The following is a 20,225-nucleotide window of genomic DNA, read 5'->3' as shown; positions in this document are numbered from 1 at the left end:
TGGCTTAATTAGAACATTGTAAGTGTTTGCGAATATTTAAGGTAATATTTGCATTTAATCGTAGTTTGTTTGTCCAAAATAGCTTTGCGAAGATTTGACGCTATTCCACAAATGTTTGCTAGGTATGTTTATCTAACAGTATTCAATTACGAAAATAAATTGGCTTAAGACGAAATATTATAGGGGAGCATTGTTAGAATTGTTGTATATTGCGATATATGCTATATTAAGTTACAACTGTTTTTTTTTAGGATAAATGCTTGCAACATAAGTTAAAAATTGCGTTCAGCTAAATTACAACGAATCAGTGAACTAAGGTAAAGTAGCCTTGACAACAGAAAATACTTACTAGCGCACCAGTCAAAAAAGGGTTAGATATGTAACTTTTAAGCCCTTAAAAGAATTTCTAATTTTTATGTAAAAATAATTAATTAAAATGAATATGTTTTTTTAGTAGTAGTGGTAGTAACCTAAAAACACAATTCAGTGTAGCCTAATATCAACTGTTTATTCAATAGTTTTAAAACTCATAGGCCTACACGATATAAACTAAAATCTTATTTTAATCTAAGATCTGCAATATAAAGATGACTGAAAGATATCAGTTTACTTTGAGTTTGGAATTATCAGAAAAAGCGGCTAAACTATTAAATGAGCCGCGAGATAACGCTGGACGGTGGAAAGCTATTGATGAGTTAAAGGCTAAATACAATTATGACAAGTACGGACCTCTTCAAAGTGTGGACGACAAATTTTTTCTAATGTTTCTCAGAAGCAGAAAATTCGACCAAAAGCAGGCTTTAAAGGTGCTGCACAAATACCACAAAATGCGGGTAAATTTCCGCTTGCTTTTTGATTTAGTGGATGACCAATCTAAATTAAAGGCAATCCATGAATCAGGAATAATGTGGATTGCCGAAGAACGATGCCAGACTGGGGAGTTTATATTTTTTTATAAACCTAGACCTGATAACAACCACTTTACACCTTACGAAGTTTTCGCCTATGGTCAAGTCTGCATGGCCCACTTGCTACAGAACGAAGAGGCCCAAATTTGTGGAATGATTACAATTGATGACTTCACTAATTACAACCACGGTGTCACGAAAAGGGTGCCTAGAAAGGACATGAAAAAAATCACTACGCTCCTTCAAGACGGAACACCAGTTCAAATGAAACCTGTACACTACTTGGGCGAAGGCAAGTTTTTTGACGTGATGTTTGCCCTAATAAAGCCGTTTATGAAAAAATCACTAACTGAACAATTTCATTTACACGGGGAAAACTTCAAGGAGCTACATGCTACTATACCTCGTAGAGCCCTTCCTCCGTGCTATGAAGGTACCGGCCCTGACTGCAAAGAGGCTCACATAAAATGGATGGAAAACATGAATCTGAACATTTAGTGCAGATTTTTTGAGTTTTGAGTTTTTATTGATTTTTTTTATGTTGGTGGTAATATTAATTTTTGCAGCGTTGATAACAACTGCTCTCACGCTATTCTATAAACGAACTTAATTTATACTAAAAATTTGTGGGCTAATAAGTTTTATTACCTGATTATTCATTTGTGTGCAAACTAATTTGTGTTTTTTTAATAAATAACATTGCTTAAAAATTGATTTTTTATCAAATCTTCAACATTATAAAGTAAAAATATTAATTTTGTAGTAAATGCTGACAGGTCAGAAAAAGGCCATTAACAGTGTTATAACTTATAAGGTACCTATGGTTTATCAAATGTAATATACATATATATAGCTTAAGTATATATTTATTTTCCAAATATATCAATTTACTACAAAAATGTAAAGTTTTGTTATAAAGATCACTCAACCAGTTAATCATTATAGTTACAAAAATCTGCAACATTTTGTTGCAAAATATAGTAAATATCGTGACATTTTAATAACAAGCGTTTGGTGACACAAATTAGATTATGAACAAACACGTCATATTTTCTGGAAAAAACGTGAAATAGCGATTTATTATTAATTGCTCGTGGACGGAAATTATATTTTTATGTCTTGCTTAAATAGTTGCTAACATTTTGTCAGTTATCTTAGCACAAAGTATAGTTTAAAAGTTTAATGTAGTATAAATTGCGAAATTGTACTAACTGGATTTTAATTTGTTTATTTAAATACTAGATACGTTAGGATAAGTTTTGCACACATTCGTGTATTATATATCATTGACTATGATCCAGAGATACAAGTTTACCTTAGGGCCAGAACTATTGGAAAGGGCGGCAACAGAAATAAACGAACCTAGAGATGACGAGGGTCGATGGCATGCTATTGATGAGTTAAAGTCAAAGTACAATGATGTCAAGTACGGACAACTAGAAAGTACAGACGACAGGTTTATTTTGATGTTTCTTAGATGCAGAAAGTTTAACCAAAGGCAAGCTTTAAAAGTACTGCAAAAATATCATGTTATGCGGTCAAAGTTGCGACCGCTTTTTGACTTGGTCAAAGACGTTGCTCAACTTAAATTTATTAATGAGTCTGGTCTTATGTGGATTGGCGAAGAAAGATGCCAGACCGGGGAGTTTATATTCTATTTTAAACCAAGGCCAGATACTCACCATTTTACACCTTTTGAGATTTTTGCTTACGGGCAAGTATGTATGGCCCACTTGCTTAAGAACGAAGAAGCCCAGATTTGCGGAATGGTGACTATTGACGATTTGGAGTACTACGAACATGATGTCACCAAAGGAATTTCGCTGAGAGACGTGAAAAGAATTACTTCGCTTCTCCAAACAGGTACACCTATTCAGATGAAGCCAATACATTATCTTGGTGAACCAAGAGGATTAGATCTTCTATGGGCGATGCTAAAGCCATTCATGAAAAAATCTCTTACTGATCAATTCCAATTACACGGAAGGCATTGTGAGGAGCTGCATGCTACAATATGTACTAATGCTCTTCCTCCCTGTTACGGGGGAAAAGGACCCAGCTGTGAAGAGTCGCATAAAAAATGGATGCAAAACCTCAACCTTAAAACCATGTAAAAGTTGATGGTCCAAATGACTTTCAATTCACTGTATAAATATTGTTAACAGTTGTGTTGCAGCCCAGTTGTAATTTGCCCCTTTTTCTTTTCTTTTTATTTTGTTTTACATGAACTTTTAGTGTATGGAGTAATACTTGTATATATATTTTACTTGATGAAATTGTTAACAGATGAATTTGTTTTCGTATACTTAACTTTTTTTGTAGCGCTTGTATAGGATTTATTTAATTTAACTTTAATAAAATTTTGTAAACAGATCAGTTTAAAATTATATACGTTATTACCACATTGCATGATAGCAAGGTAAAATTTAAAAACAATGTATTTGTAAGTTAGCGGGCTAACAAGTATAACAGATTTGTAAAGCAACCAGGTAGCGACAAAGAAGTTTTAATTTTATAAAACTGAGGCCCAAAACAGTATGCATATGCAGACTTACATTGTGTAGTATCATGTCATGTAGTTTGTTATTGTGCATTGACTAAATATGTTTTGTAAATCGATGCACTGCGCATATTAACTGGCTGAAATTGTTGATGTAATATCTGTGATTACTTATTTCCGCCTTAGTCAGAGGCAATTCGTAAACAACTATATATCTCTACAATGAATATTTAACCACACGCAAATGTTTATAGTTTTTTATTTCTATTAACCCTATAGTTTGTACAAATGATTTCTGCTGATGATTAAAAGATATGAATTTACTTTAAGCCCAAAATGGCTGCACAGGGCTTACGTCGAGTTAAATGAACCATTAGATAATAAGAAGCGGTTACAAGCTATTGACGAACTAAAAGATAAGTACGACGACGTGAAGTATGGGCCTTTGCAAAGTCTAGACGACCGCTTTATTTTAATGTTTTTAAGATGTCGCAAATTTGATCAAAAACAAGCTTTAAAAGTGTTGCAAAAATATCACAAAATGCAAATGAAATTAAGAGATGTTTTTGACTTGTTTGATGACGTAACACAGCTAAAGGAAGTTAATGAATCGGGGCTAATGTGGATTGGTAAAGAAAGATGCCAGACCGGGGAGTTTGTATTTTTCTTTAAACCCAGACCGGATACCCACCATATTAATGCATATGAAATATTCGCCTACGGTCAAGTTTGCATGGCTCACATGCTTCGAAACGAAGAGGCGCAAATTTGCGGAATGATTACCATCGACGATTTGGAACATTATCACCATGACGTCACAAAAGGAGTTCCCATCAAAGATATTAAAAATATAATAACTCTCATACAAGAAGGTACTCCAATACTTATGAAACCGATTCATTATTTAGGCGAGGGTGCCTTTATTGATCTTTTATGGGCAATGATAAAACCGTTTATGAAAAAATCACTCACCGATCAATTTCATTTGCACGGAATGCATTGGCAGGAGCTTCATGCAACTATACCACTTAAAGCCCTTCCACCCTGCTATGGAGGCACTGGGCCTACTTGCAAAGAGGCTCACAAGAAATGGATTGAAATTATGAATTTAAAAACCATGTAGTTATATTTTGTGTTATATGAATTTTACTTTCCAACGATTTTGGATTCTTAAAATGGGCAATATAAGCAAGTCACCAGTATTTGTAATTGTGTATAATATTTAACAAAAAACTTACAAATAAAATCAAACAAGTCATGAATTTTTATTAATGTTTAAAACAATTTTAAACTCGTAAAGTTTTGTAAAGGACTAAAGCAACGTGATTTGATTACATAGAGACGTTTTAAATTATTAGATGTCATCAGAATCTCTGCATTTGTTTGCACAATTTAAGATTTGCATTTGATTTAAATCGACTACCAGTGGTTTACTTTAGCATCATACTGTTGTATGCCAATTTAAACCATGTCTTCTATAGAAAGTTATCAAACACAGGCAGATCAGTTGGAGAAAGATGCTTTACAATTAAGGGGTACTAATGAAATCTGGCAATTTTTAAAATCGCAGGTTGTTGAAATTAAGAACAATTTATTGTTGTCTGTTTTTAATTAGCAATTTTAAAGATACACCATCTGTACATTAGCAATGTATTTTTTAAACTATCAAAACAGGTAAGTAACATGTTAACCTTATCTTTTGTATTGATTACTTTAGAGTGGAATTAAAATCTATTACAGAACTTCGCCCCATTTTAATGGAAATGCGTAAGTAGACAATACAAAAGCTAATTATAAATATGCTTTGAGCAGCCATGTCAAAATATTTCATTCTGTTCATTTAATAAAAAAAGAGAACTTTCTATGTTATATTTTAAGCTATAAATTTATTGGTGAAATGGATGCTCCATGCGATACCATATATGACGTCATGAAGCCGCCCGCGACTACAGCTGAAAAATTAAAGTGGGACAAAAGCATATTTCATTACGAAAGACTGGAATATATTTCACCTGTAAATAATAATAAAACATTAAATTTTTTTGTTAGTTTTAAATTTTTATTAAGATTGCTATTTTAATCACTCTAAAACACAATATTTTTGCAAAGCAATATTAATACTTATAATGGACTTTAATCAGTAATTTTCCATAACTTTAAGAGTAAACAATGGTGTAAGTTTGCTCAAATAAAGTTAACAAATTGAGCTGCGTAATCATTGTTTGCTCATCAAAAATTCTTTTGTTTTATAATTTAAAGCTAATTTTGAAATGTGATCTTAACTTAACCCAGTTCCCATTGTATAACATTTTCATTTGAAAATGTTTTGAAATAAATTGTATTAAAGCTTTTAATGTTATGCCAATACAATTTTGAAATAATCTTAATTTTGTTATGTAGAACCTTTCGATTGGTTTAATGGTAACGAATTCAGCAGCAATGGGAATGATATCAAAACGTGAATTTGTAGATCTATATTATTTTAAAACTTACGACAAAGAAATAACCAATCAAGGTATATACTTTGCCACACCCTTTTAACAATAACATCCCTTTTGTTCTAATACTTTTCTTTATTGACAGATTATGGAAAAATATGTTGGATTTTCGGTAAATAAATATGATTTGTTTTTTAGGCTACGAAACTAGTTTGAAAAAATAATTAATTACTTTTATGTCATAGCCAAGAGTGTTGACATTGATTACACTTCTGTAGAAAAGAGAATAGTAAAAGGTCAAAACTATCCTGCTGGTTATGCAGTAGCACAAAACAAAAAGTAATCAAGCAATAGAACATATTACGAAACAAACAAAAAATTACATATAAATCATTATTTATCATTTAGAAATCCCAGTAAAAGCTATTTGGAGTTATATGTTAATTGTGATGTTGGTGGAATGATACCTCGATCACTGGTGGAAAGTGCTTTACCTTCACAACAAGTAAACTATTTACAAAGCATCAAAAAAGAAGTTAATAGAAGATTGGGAAAACAATAAACTGTGCTGATATTAACAATTAAGCATGACAATATGATTACGCTATAGTGTTACATACTTCTAATCACTTTCTATAATGTTTGTTTTTAAATTAATAAATTTAAGGTTAGCTATTTTAAATTTAGCTTTACATTGTATTGGTTTAATAAATTTCGAAATGAGCGCTAATTACTTTTAATTTTAACACAAAAAATTATGGAAATTTGCAAAAATTAATTATTGTAACGCTCCTTGGTGATTGTCCCACAGTTTGTCAAATCCACTTTTTTGTCCCTTTTCTTTTAAGATTCTGTCAATCGTCTCTGATTGACCAGTTGATAAATGATTCCTCCAATCACCAACCTCGCCTTTTCGAATAAATGGTAAATTGTCAGGGCGCTCAGCCTGGCACTAAATGAAAACCAGTAGCTATATTTTTTTTAATTTAGGGTTTAAATATTTAAAAACAGCAATAGTGTTTTTAAGCTTACCCATTTTTTTACATTTTTTTTCATACTGTTGAATGTGCTCTTTTCAATGACCACTTTCAAAAGCGTTTCGTCGTTTTTTAGCAGCGCATTTTCGTACTTCTTGCCCAAAAATTGTGCAATTTTCAAAATGTTTCCCCGTATATCTGATTTCAAATCCTCAAAGAGTAAAAACAAAACATTAGGTTTGTTTTTGTTTTCAAACCAGCTTACTCCATGGTCAAAAAAACTCCCCCAATCGACGTCTCCTTTGGTGTAGATGTCGAATAAGTCGTTAAACTTTAAACCAACAGCGTTGTAATCAGCAGCAAAGCCAAGAACGTGGTAGTAATAAGAAACAACCGCATCTTTAGGATTTCTAGTAATAAAAATATACTTTGACTGGTCACTATACGGTACACATTCAAAAGACAGGTGTGTTTTTATTAATTTTGGGGAACTAGGAGTACGTTTATGGTCCCAGTTTTTAGGAGAATCAAATTCCAACATTGGTATCCAGTCTCGAAGGGTTGTATTATCTGATATTTCTTCGCCGTTATGCACAACCAACCAAATGATATTCTGAAGCCACGTAGCACCGCATTTGGTGTAAGCTGCCAAAAACACATCGTTCGGTTTTGCTTGGTAAGTAATGGCGCTTGTGAACAGCTCTTGATTTACACACATAGGCTGTAAAAATGCTTCGTTGGTAACTGGATGAAATACTTTTGAGTATTCTGGCAAGACTCGTGTAGTATTCGTCATTTTAATACGCAAATTATCACTGGAAAAAATAATCTAAAGCTTTGTAATTTTTTTGACTTGCCTTATTGTGAAAATAACTTTACCAAAGTTTATAGTCGACTGCTTTCTTTAAGCCATGAATGCCCCTTGACGAACAAAAAGATACTCATTCGACCTAGACGGTTATACAAAATGAATTTGATAGGTATCCTTAGGCGAGAGATACAGTTGTACAATACCTTTAAGCTGTGAAATTGTATGTATGTTTGTATAAGCCATAACGATGCTTATACAAACACCCATACATTTACGACACATATTTTAAATTTTTAGAACACATGCAATAAAACAATGCAAATTACTGTTAATAAAAAAGATGTGTATAGTTGGGGTAATACTTGCAGTGTCTGTAAAAATTGTATGTTTACCAAGACAAACATAACTGCAAAAAATTTTTAGATAAATTTAGCAAATATGGCAGCGGTGGGATTCGAACCCACGCCATTTTCATGACTGGTGCCTAAAACCAGCGCCTTAGACCACTCGGCCACGCTACCGACGAGAAATTAAGTGCATAAACTGTATAGTCAATATAACATTTTTTAAACATGAAAATTTTATGATAAATTTTATAATATCACGTTTTTGTAACTTTTAAATTAAATATTAATGATACAAATCTGCCTGATAACTAGTTCAAACAAGTATCAAATAATTATATCTCCACTTTTTGTATTATGCTTTTATCAATATAGGGGATATTCTGCGATGTAAAACACATGGCTCCATTTTAAGATTACAACTTAATCTACTTGACGAGAATATATTTTCGGATCGTATGGATTGATTGACTATTATATGGATAGAAGGATTGAATGGGTCGGATGTGTTAATGGGTAATCTGAATAGGTGAGGGTTAGGGTAAGGGTTTAATTTATGAAATTTTTTTTGTTTAATTAAATATCCGTCAAATATGCATTTGAACTATGTAATATCTATTTAATATATATTTGATTCAGTTAATAAAACTCGATCCATTAATCCGTTCGATCCGTTGATCCGTCAAATATATATTTTCGTCAAGTAGATTAAGTCCGATTCCCATTTTAATTTTGTAAACATTGATTTGTTAAAAGCCCAGGCTGCCAGGTTATTTATGGAGACGTCAACTAAAGCTATTTTAATTATTGATCAAAGTATCAACTTGGAAGATCTTTATAAAGAGGTCAAGGTATTTAAGTATTTGAAAATAAAGTTTAAGTGATATTATTTTTACAGCCAGTTGACTGGTTTATCTGTTGATCATACTTATTTTAATTCTTTTATTAAATTCAGGGTTCTTCAGACGTTGTCTTAAACGGTAAAATTTTATTTTTAACTATTTTTAAATAACGATGGTATGCATCCTTTTTAACTAATGCTGCTGTTGCTTTTATTGTATATATATATTTTTTTAATTTGAAACTTTTTTAAACGCTTATTTTACCATTTATATATAAGTTTGTAACATGTATTTTTTTCTAAGAATTAACTTTAATTGAATATGTTGACCTATATTCCTCAACAACCGGTATTGATATAAGGCAAGCAGTAATAAATATATTTGTTACTGAAACACAGAAGTTTGCAAATAATTTTAATGTTTATTTAGAAGAGGAACAATTTGTAAGTAAAAGAACTTCATATTAATTATTTCTAACTTATGTATTTTTGTGGTGTTTATATATAATTAAAAAATAATTTTCAGTATTTTAAAATCGTTTTGATTTTTGGTAAATCAAGCTTTTTTTATAATCTTACAATTTAAATTTAGAATTCCCTTAATAATTTGGCTTGTTTATTTTGTAAACAAAATTGTGGAAATCATGACATTGTTGAAGTTATTGGATCTTTAAAGGTTAAGATTTACTTAAACTATTTACTAAATCATATTTGATTTGAAACGTTTTTCATGAATAAATATTTTATGTACGATTTGTTATATTTTGTAGCATTGCCTACCATTAAACATTCTCAATATGTTGAACCAAAAGAATATTTTATGCATAGAAACATTTTTAAAGAGGTTAATTTAAAAGTTTACAACTTTATTTACAAAGGGGGAAATGATACTCTGTGTTCATAAGTCAGACTTTATGCATTAAGTATTAATTGATAAAATAACTGTAAAAAATATGGTGTTGTTTAATATAGTGGTTACCGTTTAAATGATAATAACTAATCAGCAATGTTTTTTCAGAAATATTAATAATCAAAATATACTTAAGGAGTTTTTACATGGTTTGCAAATCCTAAGTTTGGAAAAAGATTTTAACTCATTGGAATTATCAGCTGGTTAGTAATTAATAATCTTTTTATTTACAATCAAGTTATCCATAGGTGGGCACAGTTAATCGAAAAAGCAACTTCGTTAAATGGTTATTCGATACACAATACAGTAACTTCGCTAACGTTTTTTCGTTAAATTAAACCAAATGTAACGAAAGTTATCATTGAACGTTAACGTTAAAATTTATTTAAAACAAACAAAGAAATTACCTTTTTTATAAAAAAAAATGTTTTTTTTTCTTAATCGATGTTTTAACTAGACGAAAATGGTTTAGAAGAAGTTTTTAAAACTGGCACAGGCCTAATGCCCAAAAAACAGTGACCGGATAGTAATTACTTACATCGTTTAAAAATTGCAGGGTTAAACCCGATAAACGGCGATATTAAACATATATATTCCTTATATTACCATGGATTTACTTATATTGAGTTAACGGGCTTAATTTAACGGAAGTACAATTTAACGAAAGTTAACAGGTCCGATAACGATTTTTAAAATTAACTTAAAAGTTAACTTTTAACAAAAAATTCAACTTCGTTATTTAACGTTTAACGCATTAACGATTTGGTGCCCACCTTTGAAGTTATCCAATAATTAAATGTAACTTCTGTTCTTTTAGATTTGTTAAGTGATTTAATAAATCATGGTTATAGTTCTACCGAGTTGGACAAAAAAGCACTTAGAAAAGTAGGTGACTGTTTTGGTTTATTTATATATTAACAGAATTGTATTTTTTTTGAAATTTGGGCTTGATAAAATAAAAATATTAATAAGCGAGCACTTGTATTTAAAATATTAAAAAAAAACTTTTTTAGTTATGTCAATACCTTCTGCACAAAACTTTCGATCGTAAGTAATTAATTAAACATTTAAGTTTATTTTTGCACAAACTCTTTTAAATGTAATAGCTAAGTTAGAATTAAAATGCTTTACAAATATTGCATCCAAATGTGTAAAATATCCTAAATATTTTGTTTAACTTTTTTGTTTAGATATTTTTACAAAACTGTCAGACATAAAGGATAAAAATCTAAAAAGGTTAGGTTTTTTTCAATTTTTTAACACAAATTTTTAAAAAATTTTTTGACAACTTTTTAAATTTAAAACATTTTACAGTGATAAAAATATTATAAAATTGATTCGTACGAAGGGTTTATGTACACATGATGTACTAAAAACATCACTTAGACAACAACTAATAATTTGGGTTACTCGGAATCCAACTTTAAAAGGTTTGTTTAATTAGAATTATTATTTCAATTTTTTACTAGAACTTTTATTTTAAATAGTATATTATATAAAGTTTAAAAAAGTCAATGTTGACTAAAAAAATTATTTTTATGCTTTATTATTACTTTTTAATAATGTGATATTATTTTTGGTATTATATTCTTTTTTAACATTTTTTTTATTTTTAGTTTCAGATGCAATTTCACAACAAAGTAAATGGAAATATTGTAGTCTTTCAACACAGCTCGTAACTACTTTTAAAGAGGTCTTAAATATTTTTTTTGTAATTAATAATATATGTATACAACTAAGTCAAAATTTAATGTTATCATGTTGTGACAAATTTTTTTTTAAAGGTTTTACTGTGCATTGGTACAGATGGGAGAATTAATGCCTTAAAATCAATAATAGAGAAAAAAGAGGTATTTTAAGCTAAAAATAAGGCACTTTGCATATTTTGTGGTTATTTTATAAAGCTTATTAATTTTAGATAAATTGGAAAAATTTGCTTACTTTTGTGTCAGTTCTGGTGATTACTTTTAAAGAAAGTATTGTGACTTTAGATGGTTAGTATTAGAATAAAATAGCATTTAAAAACATATATACAGTACACACATTTCTAAAATATTTATTATGAATTAAACCATTACACTGGTTATTAATAAATTATATTTTTAGAAATTATTGTTAACCACATAAATTTTGGTTTGACAAACCAACAAACTGATGGTTTAGTGATTGGCTTTTTGTTAGTCAGACAAATATCATTAGAAGGCCAACATATTCATTGTATTTACTCAGATTGGTATCAGGTACACTTTCTGAATTTTCATACTTTACAATTTTTTTTAACAAATCAAACTCTTTTTGACATTTTTTCTCTGTAGAAGCATTTTACCAGTGGCACTAAGTGTTTGATAAAATCGTCACAACATTATAAGGTTTTAATCAAATTTTTGACAAGTTTAGTACCTTGTGAGCCTGCTCAGTATTTAAAGGTGAATGTTTTTGATATTTTTTAACCTTTGGTGCGTTTTTTTACAAATGTATCTAAATTTTGAACTATTTGATTTTACTAAAATGTTTTTATTAAGACCACAATATGTATTTACCTGTTATAATAAATATATAATACACTTTCTTAAAAAGGTTCACATTTCAAACCAATTTGGAACATTAAAATTTTCATCCATGGAAACAATGAGCGAATATGTTGGTTTGGCTCGAACCAGGTTGGCAGATTTGAAAGAAGTTCAGCCAGTTGAGGAAGACCAAGAAACCGTTCATATGGTGGACTTTATTTAAAAACAATATTATATAGGCGTATGTTAAACTTTTATTGCATCATTGAACATAAAATGTTTACTTTTTATCTAAAGGTTGAAAATGTAGTCCAAAGTTGGGAAAAAACTTTAAAGATCCCTAAAGTTGTAATGGAAGCAAGGTAAATGTTTTAGGTTTAGACACAATGATACTTATTATTGATATTAACTGTTAAGTAAATATCAACTTATATATCTCAAAAAATAATTTAAATTGCAGTATTTTTCGAAAGCAATTTTTTTTGGAAAATTTCATACCTATTCTTCTTAAACCCAGGACAGTAAGTATAATGATTTTTTTTAGAACTATAACAAATATTTTAAAATATTAGTTATTGTGTTGTATAATTCTATATTTTTATAGCTACCAGATGAAGAAGATGCAAAAATGAAATTAATTTCGGTCTTGGTTAAGTAAGTTATGTTACAGAAAGTTTTGTGCTGTATTTAAATAAAATTTAGATGACCAGAATATAGTTCTTTATTTAAAAATAAAATAAAATTATATAAATTTTCACTTTTTGTTTTATTTAAAGTAATTTTTAACTATTTCTTTACCTTTCGTTAGGCAAGAGAAAATCCCAAAACCACTGTATGCAAAATATTTAAATGACTGTGAAAAAGAAAAACAAAATCTCATTAAAAGTAGGTTATGCAATAACAAATAAAAAACTTTTTTTAATTTTAAAGATAGAACCTTATAAGTTAAACTTGAGTTTAATGTGATTTAAAATAGTATTAAACAAAAATAAAATGATTTTCCAATTAAAGGTTTTGTTGAAATGGACGTTGATGAAGTTATAAGTGATGATGAAATTATTGCAAACCTTAAAAATTTAATTGTTCAATTTATAACAAATGGAGAAGGTTTTGTTTAATTCTTATTTACATCATTAATATTTATGAGACCCAAAAACTGATGATTTTGCTTCGTTTATAAATTATTTTTTTTTTGCGCAGATGAAATATGTCAAAAAATCCACAAATGTTTTTATGATCTTTTACAAGAAGATGAAAGTCCTGGTAACTGGCAAATCTGTTATAATATTTTTTTGTTTCAGTTTAATATATATATTTGTTAATATATTTCAGATAAAAACGGAAGTGATAAAATAATCAAAAGTGTGGCAGTGGATTTGACAGATAATGTATCATTATCATTGCCTCTTGACAAAGTGGGTGTTAAATCTATCACAAATTATATTTACATTTTTTATTGTAATTTTTAAAGTTGGTTGTTATTTTGTTAAGGAAGATAAAATTGTGAAAACAATACTTGAAGCTTTCTCGAACTTAACAGTGAGATCGTTTGAAGTCTTGCAAAAGTTTTTATTGGTGACAAGCAATTATCAATTCCTAAAATTAAAACTGTGTCAAAAAATATGGGAAATAAAAGTTAGTATTAATTTAAATATTACTTGTATTTATTGGCATTTTTAAATTGTGATTTTGGTGATATATGGTAAAATATTTGCTATATTATAAAATTTATTTTTTTAATTTTTAGGAACATGGGTTAGATGAGTCGTTAGTGCAATCAATAACTTGGTTATTGCTGGGATGTTGGGACAGCGTTGATTGGAAAGTCAAATATCACAAATCAAATCAAATAGTAGGTTATAATTTAATCTTAAATTTTAAATTATTGAGAATATTAAATCTAAGTAGTTTATTTATTTAAAAAAAAATTAATCCTATTTTTTTATTTTACTAAACAGATTAATGATATTGATTGCTTGTTTGATGCTTTTGTGTTTTCTTCTCTACCTGAAAACCATAACATTGAGTTTTTGGATTCTGTTTACTTTCAAACCATTTTAATTTGTAATCTAAATCAGCTAAATGATTGGTGCTGGTCCAGTAGTCCTACATTTTTATTTATTTTAAAAAATTTTAAATTTGCTGAACTACGTTTATCAGGTTATATCTCTCAAAACACAGATATTTTATTTAATTTTATTTGGTTTATGAATTTACATATTTAGAAATTTTCAAGTTGTATAAATGCACAATGTTGATATTTCAGATACATGTTGCTCAAGTAAAAAAAGAAAGTTAGAATTGAAAGATACAAGTAATTAAAAATATTCTATTTCTTTAATATTAGTATTATTTATATAAATTTTAAAAGAAGTTTTAATTACCTTTGTTTTATAGAAAAATGGTGTGATGAGAAAATTAATTTGCTGTTCTCTAGTGTTGAAAACTCTATTGAAATTTTAATAAAAAAGACATCGAATGAAAAAGAAAAAACCTTAGTTAACGTAAGCTCTATGTCATGTTTTTTATCCTTTAATGCTTTACATAATGTGTTTTTTAAGTAAATTGGGTACCAACTTAACTTGATTATCAAAATATTATTGATTTATTATAAATATTAGCCATTTTTTACTTTAATTTTATATTATAATTTATATATGTTTTAGATTGAAGATTTTTTCTCTAGAGAGATTTGGATAAGTCCACAAAAAGATTTTTTAGATCGAAGGTATTTGTTTAATTTAATGATTTTGTAACTCCTTTTGTTAATAGAGTTTTTTTTATAGCATCAGGTGTCAAATATATGAAGAGATATTATTTTCGAATATTCTAAAGTTGAAAGACTTGGAACTTGTTTTTGCTTTGATTTTTAAAAATTGGAATGATGCTGTAAATTTACAAGTAAAAATCTTGTTTTATTTATAGCTATTTTAAAGTAACATATAGAATAAACTGTTTGCTTTATTTAGTATGTTTTTAGATGAAAAATTTGTATTTAATATGTGTATTTATTATTATATATAGATCATAGTATATTTTTGTGAAAATATTGTATTGTTGTTCAAAACTTGTGAAAATAACTTGGAAGAAAATATTGGAAAATGGTTTCTTAACCTTTGGGAAAACACCTTGTTGAAAGGTATAGTAGATATTCCTCTGCTTAGTGTATCAAACTAATAATAAATAAAAATTACTAAAATCGAGTTATGTGTAATTGAATGTACAGAGTTTCATGATGTTCAATATGAAAAGGATTTGTCAGCTTTAGTTAGTTTACTTTCAATTTTACCTTCAAATTTTCTGTTTCTTCCAAGTTTTGGAACTAAAAATACTGAACAATTTTCATACACATCACAGGTAGGTCTACAAATTTATTTTTTATTAACATATAAACTTACCTAAATACTGTACCTAATGCAGTTATAGAGATATTATTTTTTTAGACTTCAGGTTATTTTAGCACCCTTGAAAAAATAGTAAATATTTATTTGTGCAACAAACCATGGAGCTCAGTGGACATTTGTGACAATTTAATTTCATCCAAATTTATTTCCTACATAATGCAAGGAGCATTAGAGGTAGTTTTTAGTAATTCTTTTTGTGGAAAGGTTGTTGCTATTTCCATGATAATTTTTTGCTGTTTTTTTCTGAATTTTAATTTTCAATTTTATTTAGACTATTTCACAAGATGAAATAAATTCAATATTAAGATACATGATAGTTCATATTCCATTATTGTTCATATCATTGTTGGTTCATTGGAAGAGTATGACCAGGTTACAAGTTTTCCTCAAATCTAGGTAGATAACTTGTATTCAACTTATTTAACAAAAAAAATAGCAAGTCTAACCTTTATTTGTAATGTCGGCAGCGTGGTGTAGTGGCCGGCAGCGTGGTGTAGTGGCCGGCAGCGTGGTGTAGTGGTAAGAACACTTGCTACACCACACATGAGGTCGTGGGTTCAATCCCCACTGATCTCATGCTGTAGCGCCCTTGAGTAAGGCGCTATAAACGGTATAAACTCTTGCTGAGCCAGCACTTAATCAGCAGCATAATTACCGGGCAATTATAGTCTCTATAATATCCCAAACTGCCACAAGCAACTCGAGACTGGGTCGGAGTAACTTATGTTACTCTATGTTTAAGTCGCGCATTCGACTTTCCCACATCGAGGATAAAGATATATACAAAAAAAAAAAAAAAAAAAAATGTATTTTTACTTGTCTACAAAAATTATTATATTCTATTTTAGATGTCCTCATATTAAGGAAGTTCTAACAACATTTTCTAAATTAATATCAGCACCTGATAACAATGGTATTCAACAAGCTAGAGATGTTTTGAACCAATTCAAGCTTCAAGGAAAAAATGAACTTGCCATTGTTGTCTGTGTTTGTGCCTTAGTTATACACCAAAAAAATGAAAAAAATTCTTTCTATTCTGTGTTTGGAAAAATTTTGGAAAATTTCAGAGATATAACTGAGGTAATAATTCATTTTTTAATAATTAAGGAAAACAGTAACTAAAGTGTATTGTACTATTCATAATTTTTTTTTTAGATTTATGCAAGTTTTATGACTTGTGTTATTGCCATAAGTGCTACTATGGAATCATATAACAGTATAGGTAATACACAAATGAATTGGTTTGTTGGCATGATTGATTCAGTCCTACCTTACATGGATGCAGATGTTATATTAAATTGTCTTATAAACGTTAATCCAACTTTACAGTTGTGTTTTAGCAAATCAGTTTGTGATTTGTATTACTTTTCTTCAGGTTTAAGGTAGAACTATTTGTCTTTGTTTTTTTTATATTTTTCCTCAGGTATATTTCAAGATTTTTATTGTTTATAAAATACCTTTGTTTCTTTTTTTAATTATTTTCTAAATAATAATTTAAAACTTCGAGTATTTAATAGAATTATTTGTTTGTTATCCTTACCCTCAAACGTCTTACATCACTTAAATACACTTCAAATCATATTACAACTTATTGAAAAATCTGCTTCCATTATCAAGGTAAACCCTTACTGTCTTCTGATTTTTAGCTTTATAGCATACATATTGAAGGTTAAATTTTCTTTTTTCTAAAAGGTAAATAGGTCAAAGCTACATTTGTTGTTATCCAAAATTGCCCATTCTTCACCAACCAGTAGTATAACATCAGCAATACAGGTGATTTTTTTTATTATTAATATTATATAAGAGTTGTACAATTAGTTAATTTACTCTTTTTACTATTGTTTTAGAATTCAAACCTAGACGCTGTTACCAAAAGCATTTTAAAAACTGAATACCTTAGAAGACAAAGAAGATCTTTTACAGAAAAAGTTTCTAACGAAATTAATTAAAAAGTAAATGCGTTAAATCATTGGTATGGTTAATAGTGTAAACAGTCTTCCTTTGTTTTTAGAATGGTTACGACAATACATTTAAATGTTTGCAAACAAGTTTAATGAAACGTACAAAAGTGTGTAAAAAATATAAAGAGTTGACTTGAGATTCGAAAAAAATGCAACCAACTGTTAATAATGGTAAAATGACTAAGCCGATGGTACTTTAAGGCCACGTTCTTTCCACATTTTCTGATAAAACAAATCTTGAGATTTCAAGTTCCTTGAAATCAAATTTCCAACAACCAGACCATTTAACTGCCCTGCACCACCATTTCGACCAACTGGAACCACCATTAAAAATGTTGCTAAAAAACAACAAAATTAAAACACAATTTAAAATATTGTATCGTAATTGCTTGGGCTTATCTGTATGTTAGACTTACCTGGTCTATATTTGGATTTTGATCCACCTTTTAATTCTGCCATAAAGTTTTTAAATATAAGATTGGCTTGTAGGTCTGCAGTGTATGCCATCTTTTCTTCCAACGTATTCGTGACGTCACCGAGGGCGAACACGTCGTCATGACCATTAACGTTCATGTATTCATCCACGCGAATAAATCCGTGTTCGTCCAATGAACCAGCTAAAGAAAAAACATGGTAAAAAGCAAGTCTACTTACCCTGTTGCTAAAGCACATTTTTATTAAAATATATTTTACTACTTACAAAGTGCTTCAGTAAAAAACTGATCTTCGAATCTGGTACCAGTACATTTTAAAACAAAATCCGCCGAAAATTCTTTTCCGCCGTTAGTTTTCACAATTTGATCTTCTTGGTATTTAGCAATGGTTAACTCGTCTAGATTTGAAACTCTCTCCTCTGTCAATTAAGCATATTCCCTTGTTCAAAATCGTCGCTGCTTAAGGTAAATAGTTAATGTTTAAATTTAACTTACTAAATACTACTTCAATTTTGTTGTCCGTTAACGTCGACAAGAGCGACTTTTGAAATGATGGTTTTCCTTTGCTTGATGCCAGGTAATCTTGAGATGTTATTAGTGTAACCTAGATAAAAAAATTAAAACAAAATTTTCTCCGATATATATTTTTCGCGATCACATTCATTTTTAAATGTTACCAAACTTACATTTTTATCTGGATATTCCGTTTTAATTTCCCCCGAAAATTCCACCCCCACAGCTCCGCCACCAACCACTACAATATTTTTCGCGGATTTTACCTACACAAACAAAATGTTTTAGCATAAATAGTAGTAAAGGTATTTGTAAGACTTACCTCGTTTCTAAAATCAGTTAACATTTGTCTTCCTTCCTCGGCCGTGACATTTAGCGGAACCGTTGCAGGAAACGCTTGAGTTGCCCCACTAGCTATCACTAAGTAAGTGTAAGAAACCTAAGATAAAAAGCGTCATTTTTTCAAGGTGGAAATTGTGTTTTACAATAAAAACTATTTTGCCCTTTTCAAGGTATTTTAAGTGGGCAGTTTTTCGTTTTCATTGATTTGGTATGGTACGCTTCAAAATTATAAAAGCATTCAAGTTTTACGTTACGGTTTATTCTCTGCTAAAGGTAGATATATCAATAATAAATCAAGAAGCACGCCACAAAAACTACTATGTTATTAAGGTTGACGTAAATTAACCAAAGTCAATCATAAAACGGATTGGACTACGCAGACAACATGCATTATTTATCGTGTGCTTATTACAGAATAATAATAAAAAGTTAGAATTATTCATGTAGCCCTTGCGCTTAATAAATTTTAGCTTAACTGTATTATACCTCTTCACCGCTTTCTAACTTTAAGGTGTTTGCTGATGTATCCAAGCTCACCACCCTCCCTCGTTTGAACGACTCCCCAAGCATTTGGTCGTATGGTAAAAACAATTTGTTGGCGTATTCTAAAAATATAAACGATTTTCAATAACAATATATAAAACATATAATAAACACTTAAAATGGTTGTTAAATAAAATTTGTTGGCAAATCAACTGCACAATTTCCGGTGATCAATATTATTTGTGTTATTGTGAAAGTGTGTATGTCGTTAAAAATCTATAAACGTGTAGTATATGCGTGTTAACGTTAATAAATGTTGAAGTAAACCTAAAATTAATATATATTTTTTTTCGACTGATATTTAAGATTTATGTTTTTGCTGATTTCCTTATAGTTAGACTTACTTTCATCAACACAAGTTCTTAAAGCACCTATGCTATGTAGCATAGCATCCCGACCGTCAATAACAGTAACTTTAAAAAGTTTGGTCTTTAACAGCTTAACTGCAAGGCTAGTTCCGCCATATCCGCCTCCTACTATTACTATATGGGCATCACTCGGTTGTCCAGAATAACCTGCGCCCATTTTTATGATATTTATTATTTTGCCTAAATATAAACCTGTTAAAATCAATTTTACTCATTTTAAAGCATTCTGCTTTTAGGCTTGTGACACCACATCAAACAAATACACAAACTTGCTAACGCTTTTGTTATCTGCTTAGCTTTCTAAAACTGTTTTCCTTTTTACGAACTGAACTGCAGTTAAATACAAGTTTTATTACTTCTCAGCATGACTAAGCTGTTTTATAGTATTATGACTCAATATTAAGAAAAACAAAATAAGTAT

At 29.3% G+C, this 20,225-nt stretch overlaps 7 protein-coding genes and 1 non-coding gene across 9 annotated transcripts; 5 read left to right on the top strand and 3 right to left on the bottom strand.

Annotated features, from left to right (window-relative positions):
* The first annotated feature begins 271 nt into the window (after positions 1-271).
* Positions 272-1,567, top strand: LOC145743296 (alpha-tocopherol transfer protein-like). The gene is made up of 2 exons (XM_082561222.1): positions 272-317; positions 573-1,567. Exon 2 carries the CDS (start codon positions 588-590, stop codon positions 1,404-1,406), a length of 819 nt encoding a protein of 272 aa, XP_082417348.1. The 5' UTR covers positions 272-317; positions 573-587; the 3' UTR covers positions 1,407-1,567.
* Positions 1,568-2,200: 633 nt separating this feature from the next.
* On the top strand, positions 2,201-3,122 carry LOC145742279 (alpha-tocopherol transfer protein-like). The gene has a single exon (XM_082560062.1). The coding sequence runs from the start codon at positions 2,201-2,203 to the stop codon at positions 3,020-3,022; it is 822 nt and encodes a 273-aa protein (XP_082416188.1). The 3' UTR covers positions 3,023-3,122.
* Positions 3,123-3,709: 587 nt separating this feature from the next.
* LOC145742278 (alpha-tocopherol transfer protein-like) lies at positions 3,710-4,531 on the top strand. Its single transcript, XM_082560061.1, has one exon. It carries the CDS (start codon positions 3,710-3,712, stop codon positions 4,529-4,531), a length of 822 nt encoding a protein of 273 aa, XP_082416187.1.
* Positions 4,532-4,876: 345 nt separating this feature from the next.
* On the top strand, positions 4,877-6,626 carry LOC145742277 (stAR-related lipid transfer protein 6-like). Its single transcript, XM_082560060.1, has 7 exons — positions 4,877-4,978; positions 5,126-5,175; positions 5,287-5,422; positions 5,809-5,923; positions 5,992-6,018; positions 6,092-6,185; positions 6,255-6,626. Exons 1-7 carry the CDS (start codon positions 4,877-4,879, stop codon positions 6,406-6,408), a joined length of 678 nt encoding a protein of 225 aa, XP_082416186.1. The 3' UTR covers positions 6,409-6,626.
* On the bottom strand, positions 6,002-7,755 carry LOC145742740 (sulfotransferase 1C2-like). The gene is made up of 3 exons (XM_082560531.1): positions 7,703-7,755; positions 6,879-7,638; positions 6,002-6,798 (listed from the first exon to the last, which is right to left on the bottom strand). The coding sequence occupies exons 2-3, from the start codon at positions 7,617-7,619 to the stop codon at positions 6,625-6,627; spliced, it is 915 nt and encodes a 304-aa protein (XP_082416657.1). The 5' UTR covers positions 7,620-7,638; positions 7,703-7,755; the 3' UTR covers positions 6,002-6,624.
* A 318-nt stretch (positions 7,756-8,073) lies between these two features.
* Trnal-uag (transfer RNA leucine (anticodon UAG)) lies at positions 8,074-8,155 on the bottom strand. Its single transcript has one exon. It is a non-coding gene; the product is annotated as a tRNA-Leu (tRNA).
* Positions 8,156-8,749: 594 nt separating this feature from the next.
* Positions 8,750-17,711, top strand: LOC145741256 (uncharacterized). Of its 2 annotated transcripts, XM_082558812.1 has the most exons (40): positions 8,750-8,829; positions 8,934-8,958; positions 9,124-9,263; positions 9,412-9,495; positions 9,590-9,663; positions 9,838-9,932; positions 10,547-10,614; positions 10,743-10,776; positions 10,920-10,965; positions 11,044-11,159; positions 11,346-11,422; positions 11,514-11,579; positions 11,648-11,723; positions 11,836-11,969; positions 12,045-12,155; positions 12,307-12,447; positions 12,537-12,601; positions 12,700-12,760; positions 12,844-12,893; positions 13,048-13,124; positions 13,251-13,346; positions 13,440-13,502; positions 13,572-13,654; positions 13,731-13,874; positions 13,987-14,091; positions 14,198-14,399; positions 14,506-14,553; positions 14,637-14,743; positions 14,906-14,967; positions 15,026-15,140; positions 15,264-15,378; positions 15,466-15,596; positions 15,683-15,817; positions 15,915-16,039; positions 16,492-16,723; positions 16,799-17,025; positions 17,161-17,260; positions 17,336-17,416; positions 17,491-17,595; positions 17,655-17,711. In XM_082558812.1, the coding sequence occupies exons 1-39, from the start codon at positions 8,755-8,757 to the stop codon at positions 17,590-17,592; spliced, it is 3,888 nt and encodes a 1,295-aa protein (XP_082414938.1). In that variant the 5' UTR covers positions 8,750-8,754; the 3' UTR covers positions 17,593-17,595; positions 17,655-17,711. The 2 variants fall into 2 exon arrangements, 1 of the variants encoding a protein (XP_082414938.1); XR_014280930.1 differs by lacking the exons at positions 17,161-17,260; positions 17,655-17,711 and having other exon boundaries at positions 17,491-17,503.
* Positions 17,418-19,992, bottom strand: LOC145743082 (ferroptosis suppressor protein 1-like). Its single transcript, XM_082560965.1, has 8 exons — positions 19,781-19,992; positions 19,380-19,498; positions 18,874-18,990; positions 18,725-18,817; positions 18,534-18,642; positions 18,305-18,457; positions 18,021-18,221; positions 17,418-17,942 (listed from the first exon to the last, which is right to left on the bottom strand). The coding sequence occupies exons 1-8, from the start codon at positions 19,959-19,961 to the stop codon at positions 17,785-17,787; spliced, it is 1,131 nt and encodes a 376-aa protein (XP_082417091.1). The 5' UTR covers positions 19,962-19,992; the 3' UTR covers positions 17,418-17,784.
* Between the last annotated feature and the right edge of the window lie 233 nt (positions 19,993-20,225).

The sequence above is a fragment of the Corella eumyota genome, chromosome 2 (assembly GCF_963082875.1).
Source record: "Corella eumyota chromosome 2, kaCorEumy4.1, whole genome shotgun sequence".
NCBI classification, from domain to species: Eukaryota; Metazoa; Chordata; class Ascidiacea; order Phlebobranchia; family Corellidae; genus Corella; species Corella eumyota.
The sequence above is the reverse complement of the archived record's forward strand: the minus strand, read 5'-3'. Positions and strand labels throughout refer to the sequence as shown.

Excerpts from the sequence above, each read along its gene's own strand:
- LOC145743296 (XM_082561222.1), top strand. The coding sequence starts at position 588 with ATGACTGAAAGATATCAGTTTACTTTGAGTTTGGAATTATCAGAAAAA.
- LOC145742279 (XM_082560062.1), top strand. The coding sequence starts at position 2,201 with ATGATCCAGAGATACAAGTTTACCTTAGGGCCAGAACTATTGGAAAGG.
- LOC145742278 (XM_082560061.1), top strand. The coding sequence starts at position 3,710 with ATGATTAAAAGATATGAATTTACTTTAAGCCCAAAATGGCTGCACAGG.
- LOC145742277 (XM_082560060.1), top strand. The coding sequence starts at position 4,877 with ATGTCTTCTATAGAAAGTTATCAAACACAGGCAGATCAGTTGGAGAAA. Across the intron at positions 5,176-5,286 it reads CCCCATTTTAATGGAAATGC|CTATAAATTTATTGGTGAAA; the intron begins GTAAGTAGACAA and ends TTATATTTTAAG. Across the intron at positions 5,924-5,991 it reads CAAAGAAATAACCAATCAAG|ATTATGGAAAAATATGTTGG; the intron begins GTATATACTTTG and ends CTTTATTGACAG.
- LOC145742740 (XM_082560531.1), bottom strand. The coding sequence starts at position 7,619 with ATGACGAATACTACACGAGTCTTGCCAGAATACTCAAAAGTATTTCAT. Across the intron at positions 6,799-6,878 it reads AAAAAAATGTAAAAAAATGG|TGCCAGGCTGAGCGCCCTGA; the intron begins GTAAGCTTAAAA and ends GTTTTCATTTAG.
- LOC145741256 (XM_082558812.1), top strand. The coding sequence starts at position 8,755 with ATGGAGACGTCAACTAAAGCTATTTTAATTATTGATCAAAGTATCAAC. Across the intron at positions 11,970-12,044 it reads TTTACTCAGATTGGTATCAG|AAGCATTTTACCAGTGGCAC; the intron begins GTACACTTTCTG and ends TTTTCTCTGTAG. Across the intron at positions 16,724-16,798 it reads ATTTCAGAGATATAACTGAG|ATTTATGCAAGTTTTATGAC; the intron begins GTAATAATTCAT and ends TTTTTTTTTTAG.
- LOC145743082 (XM_082560965.1), bottom strand. The coding sequence starts at position 19,961 with ATGGGCGCAGGTTATTCTGGACAACCGAGTGATGCCCATATAGTAATA. Across the intron at positions 18,991-19,379 it reads AGTTAGAAAGCGGTGAAGAG|GTTTCTTACACTTACTTAGT; the intron begins GTATAATACAGT and ends TTTTTATCTTAG. Across the intron at positions 18,222-18,304 it reads GTTTTTTACTGAAGCACTTT|CTGGTTCATTGGACGAACAC; the intron begins GTAAGTAGTAAA and ends TTTTTTCTTTAG.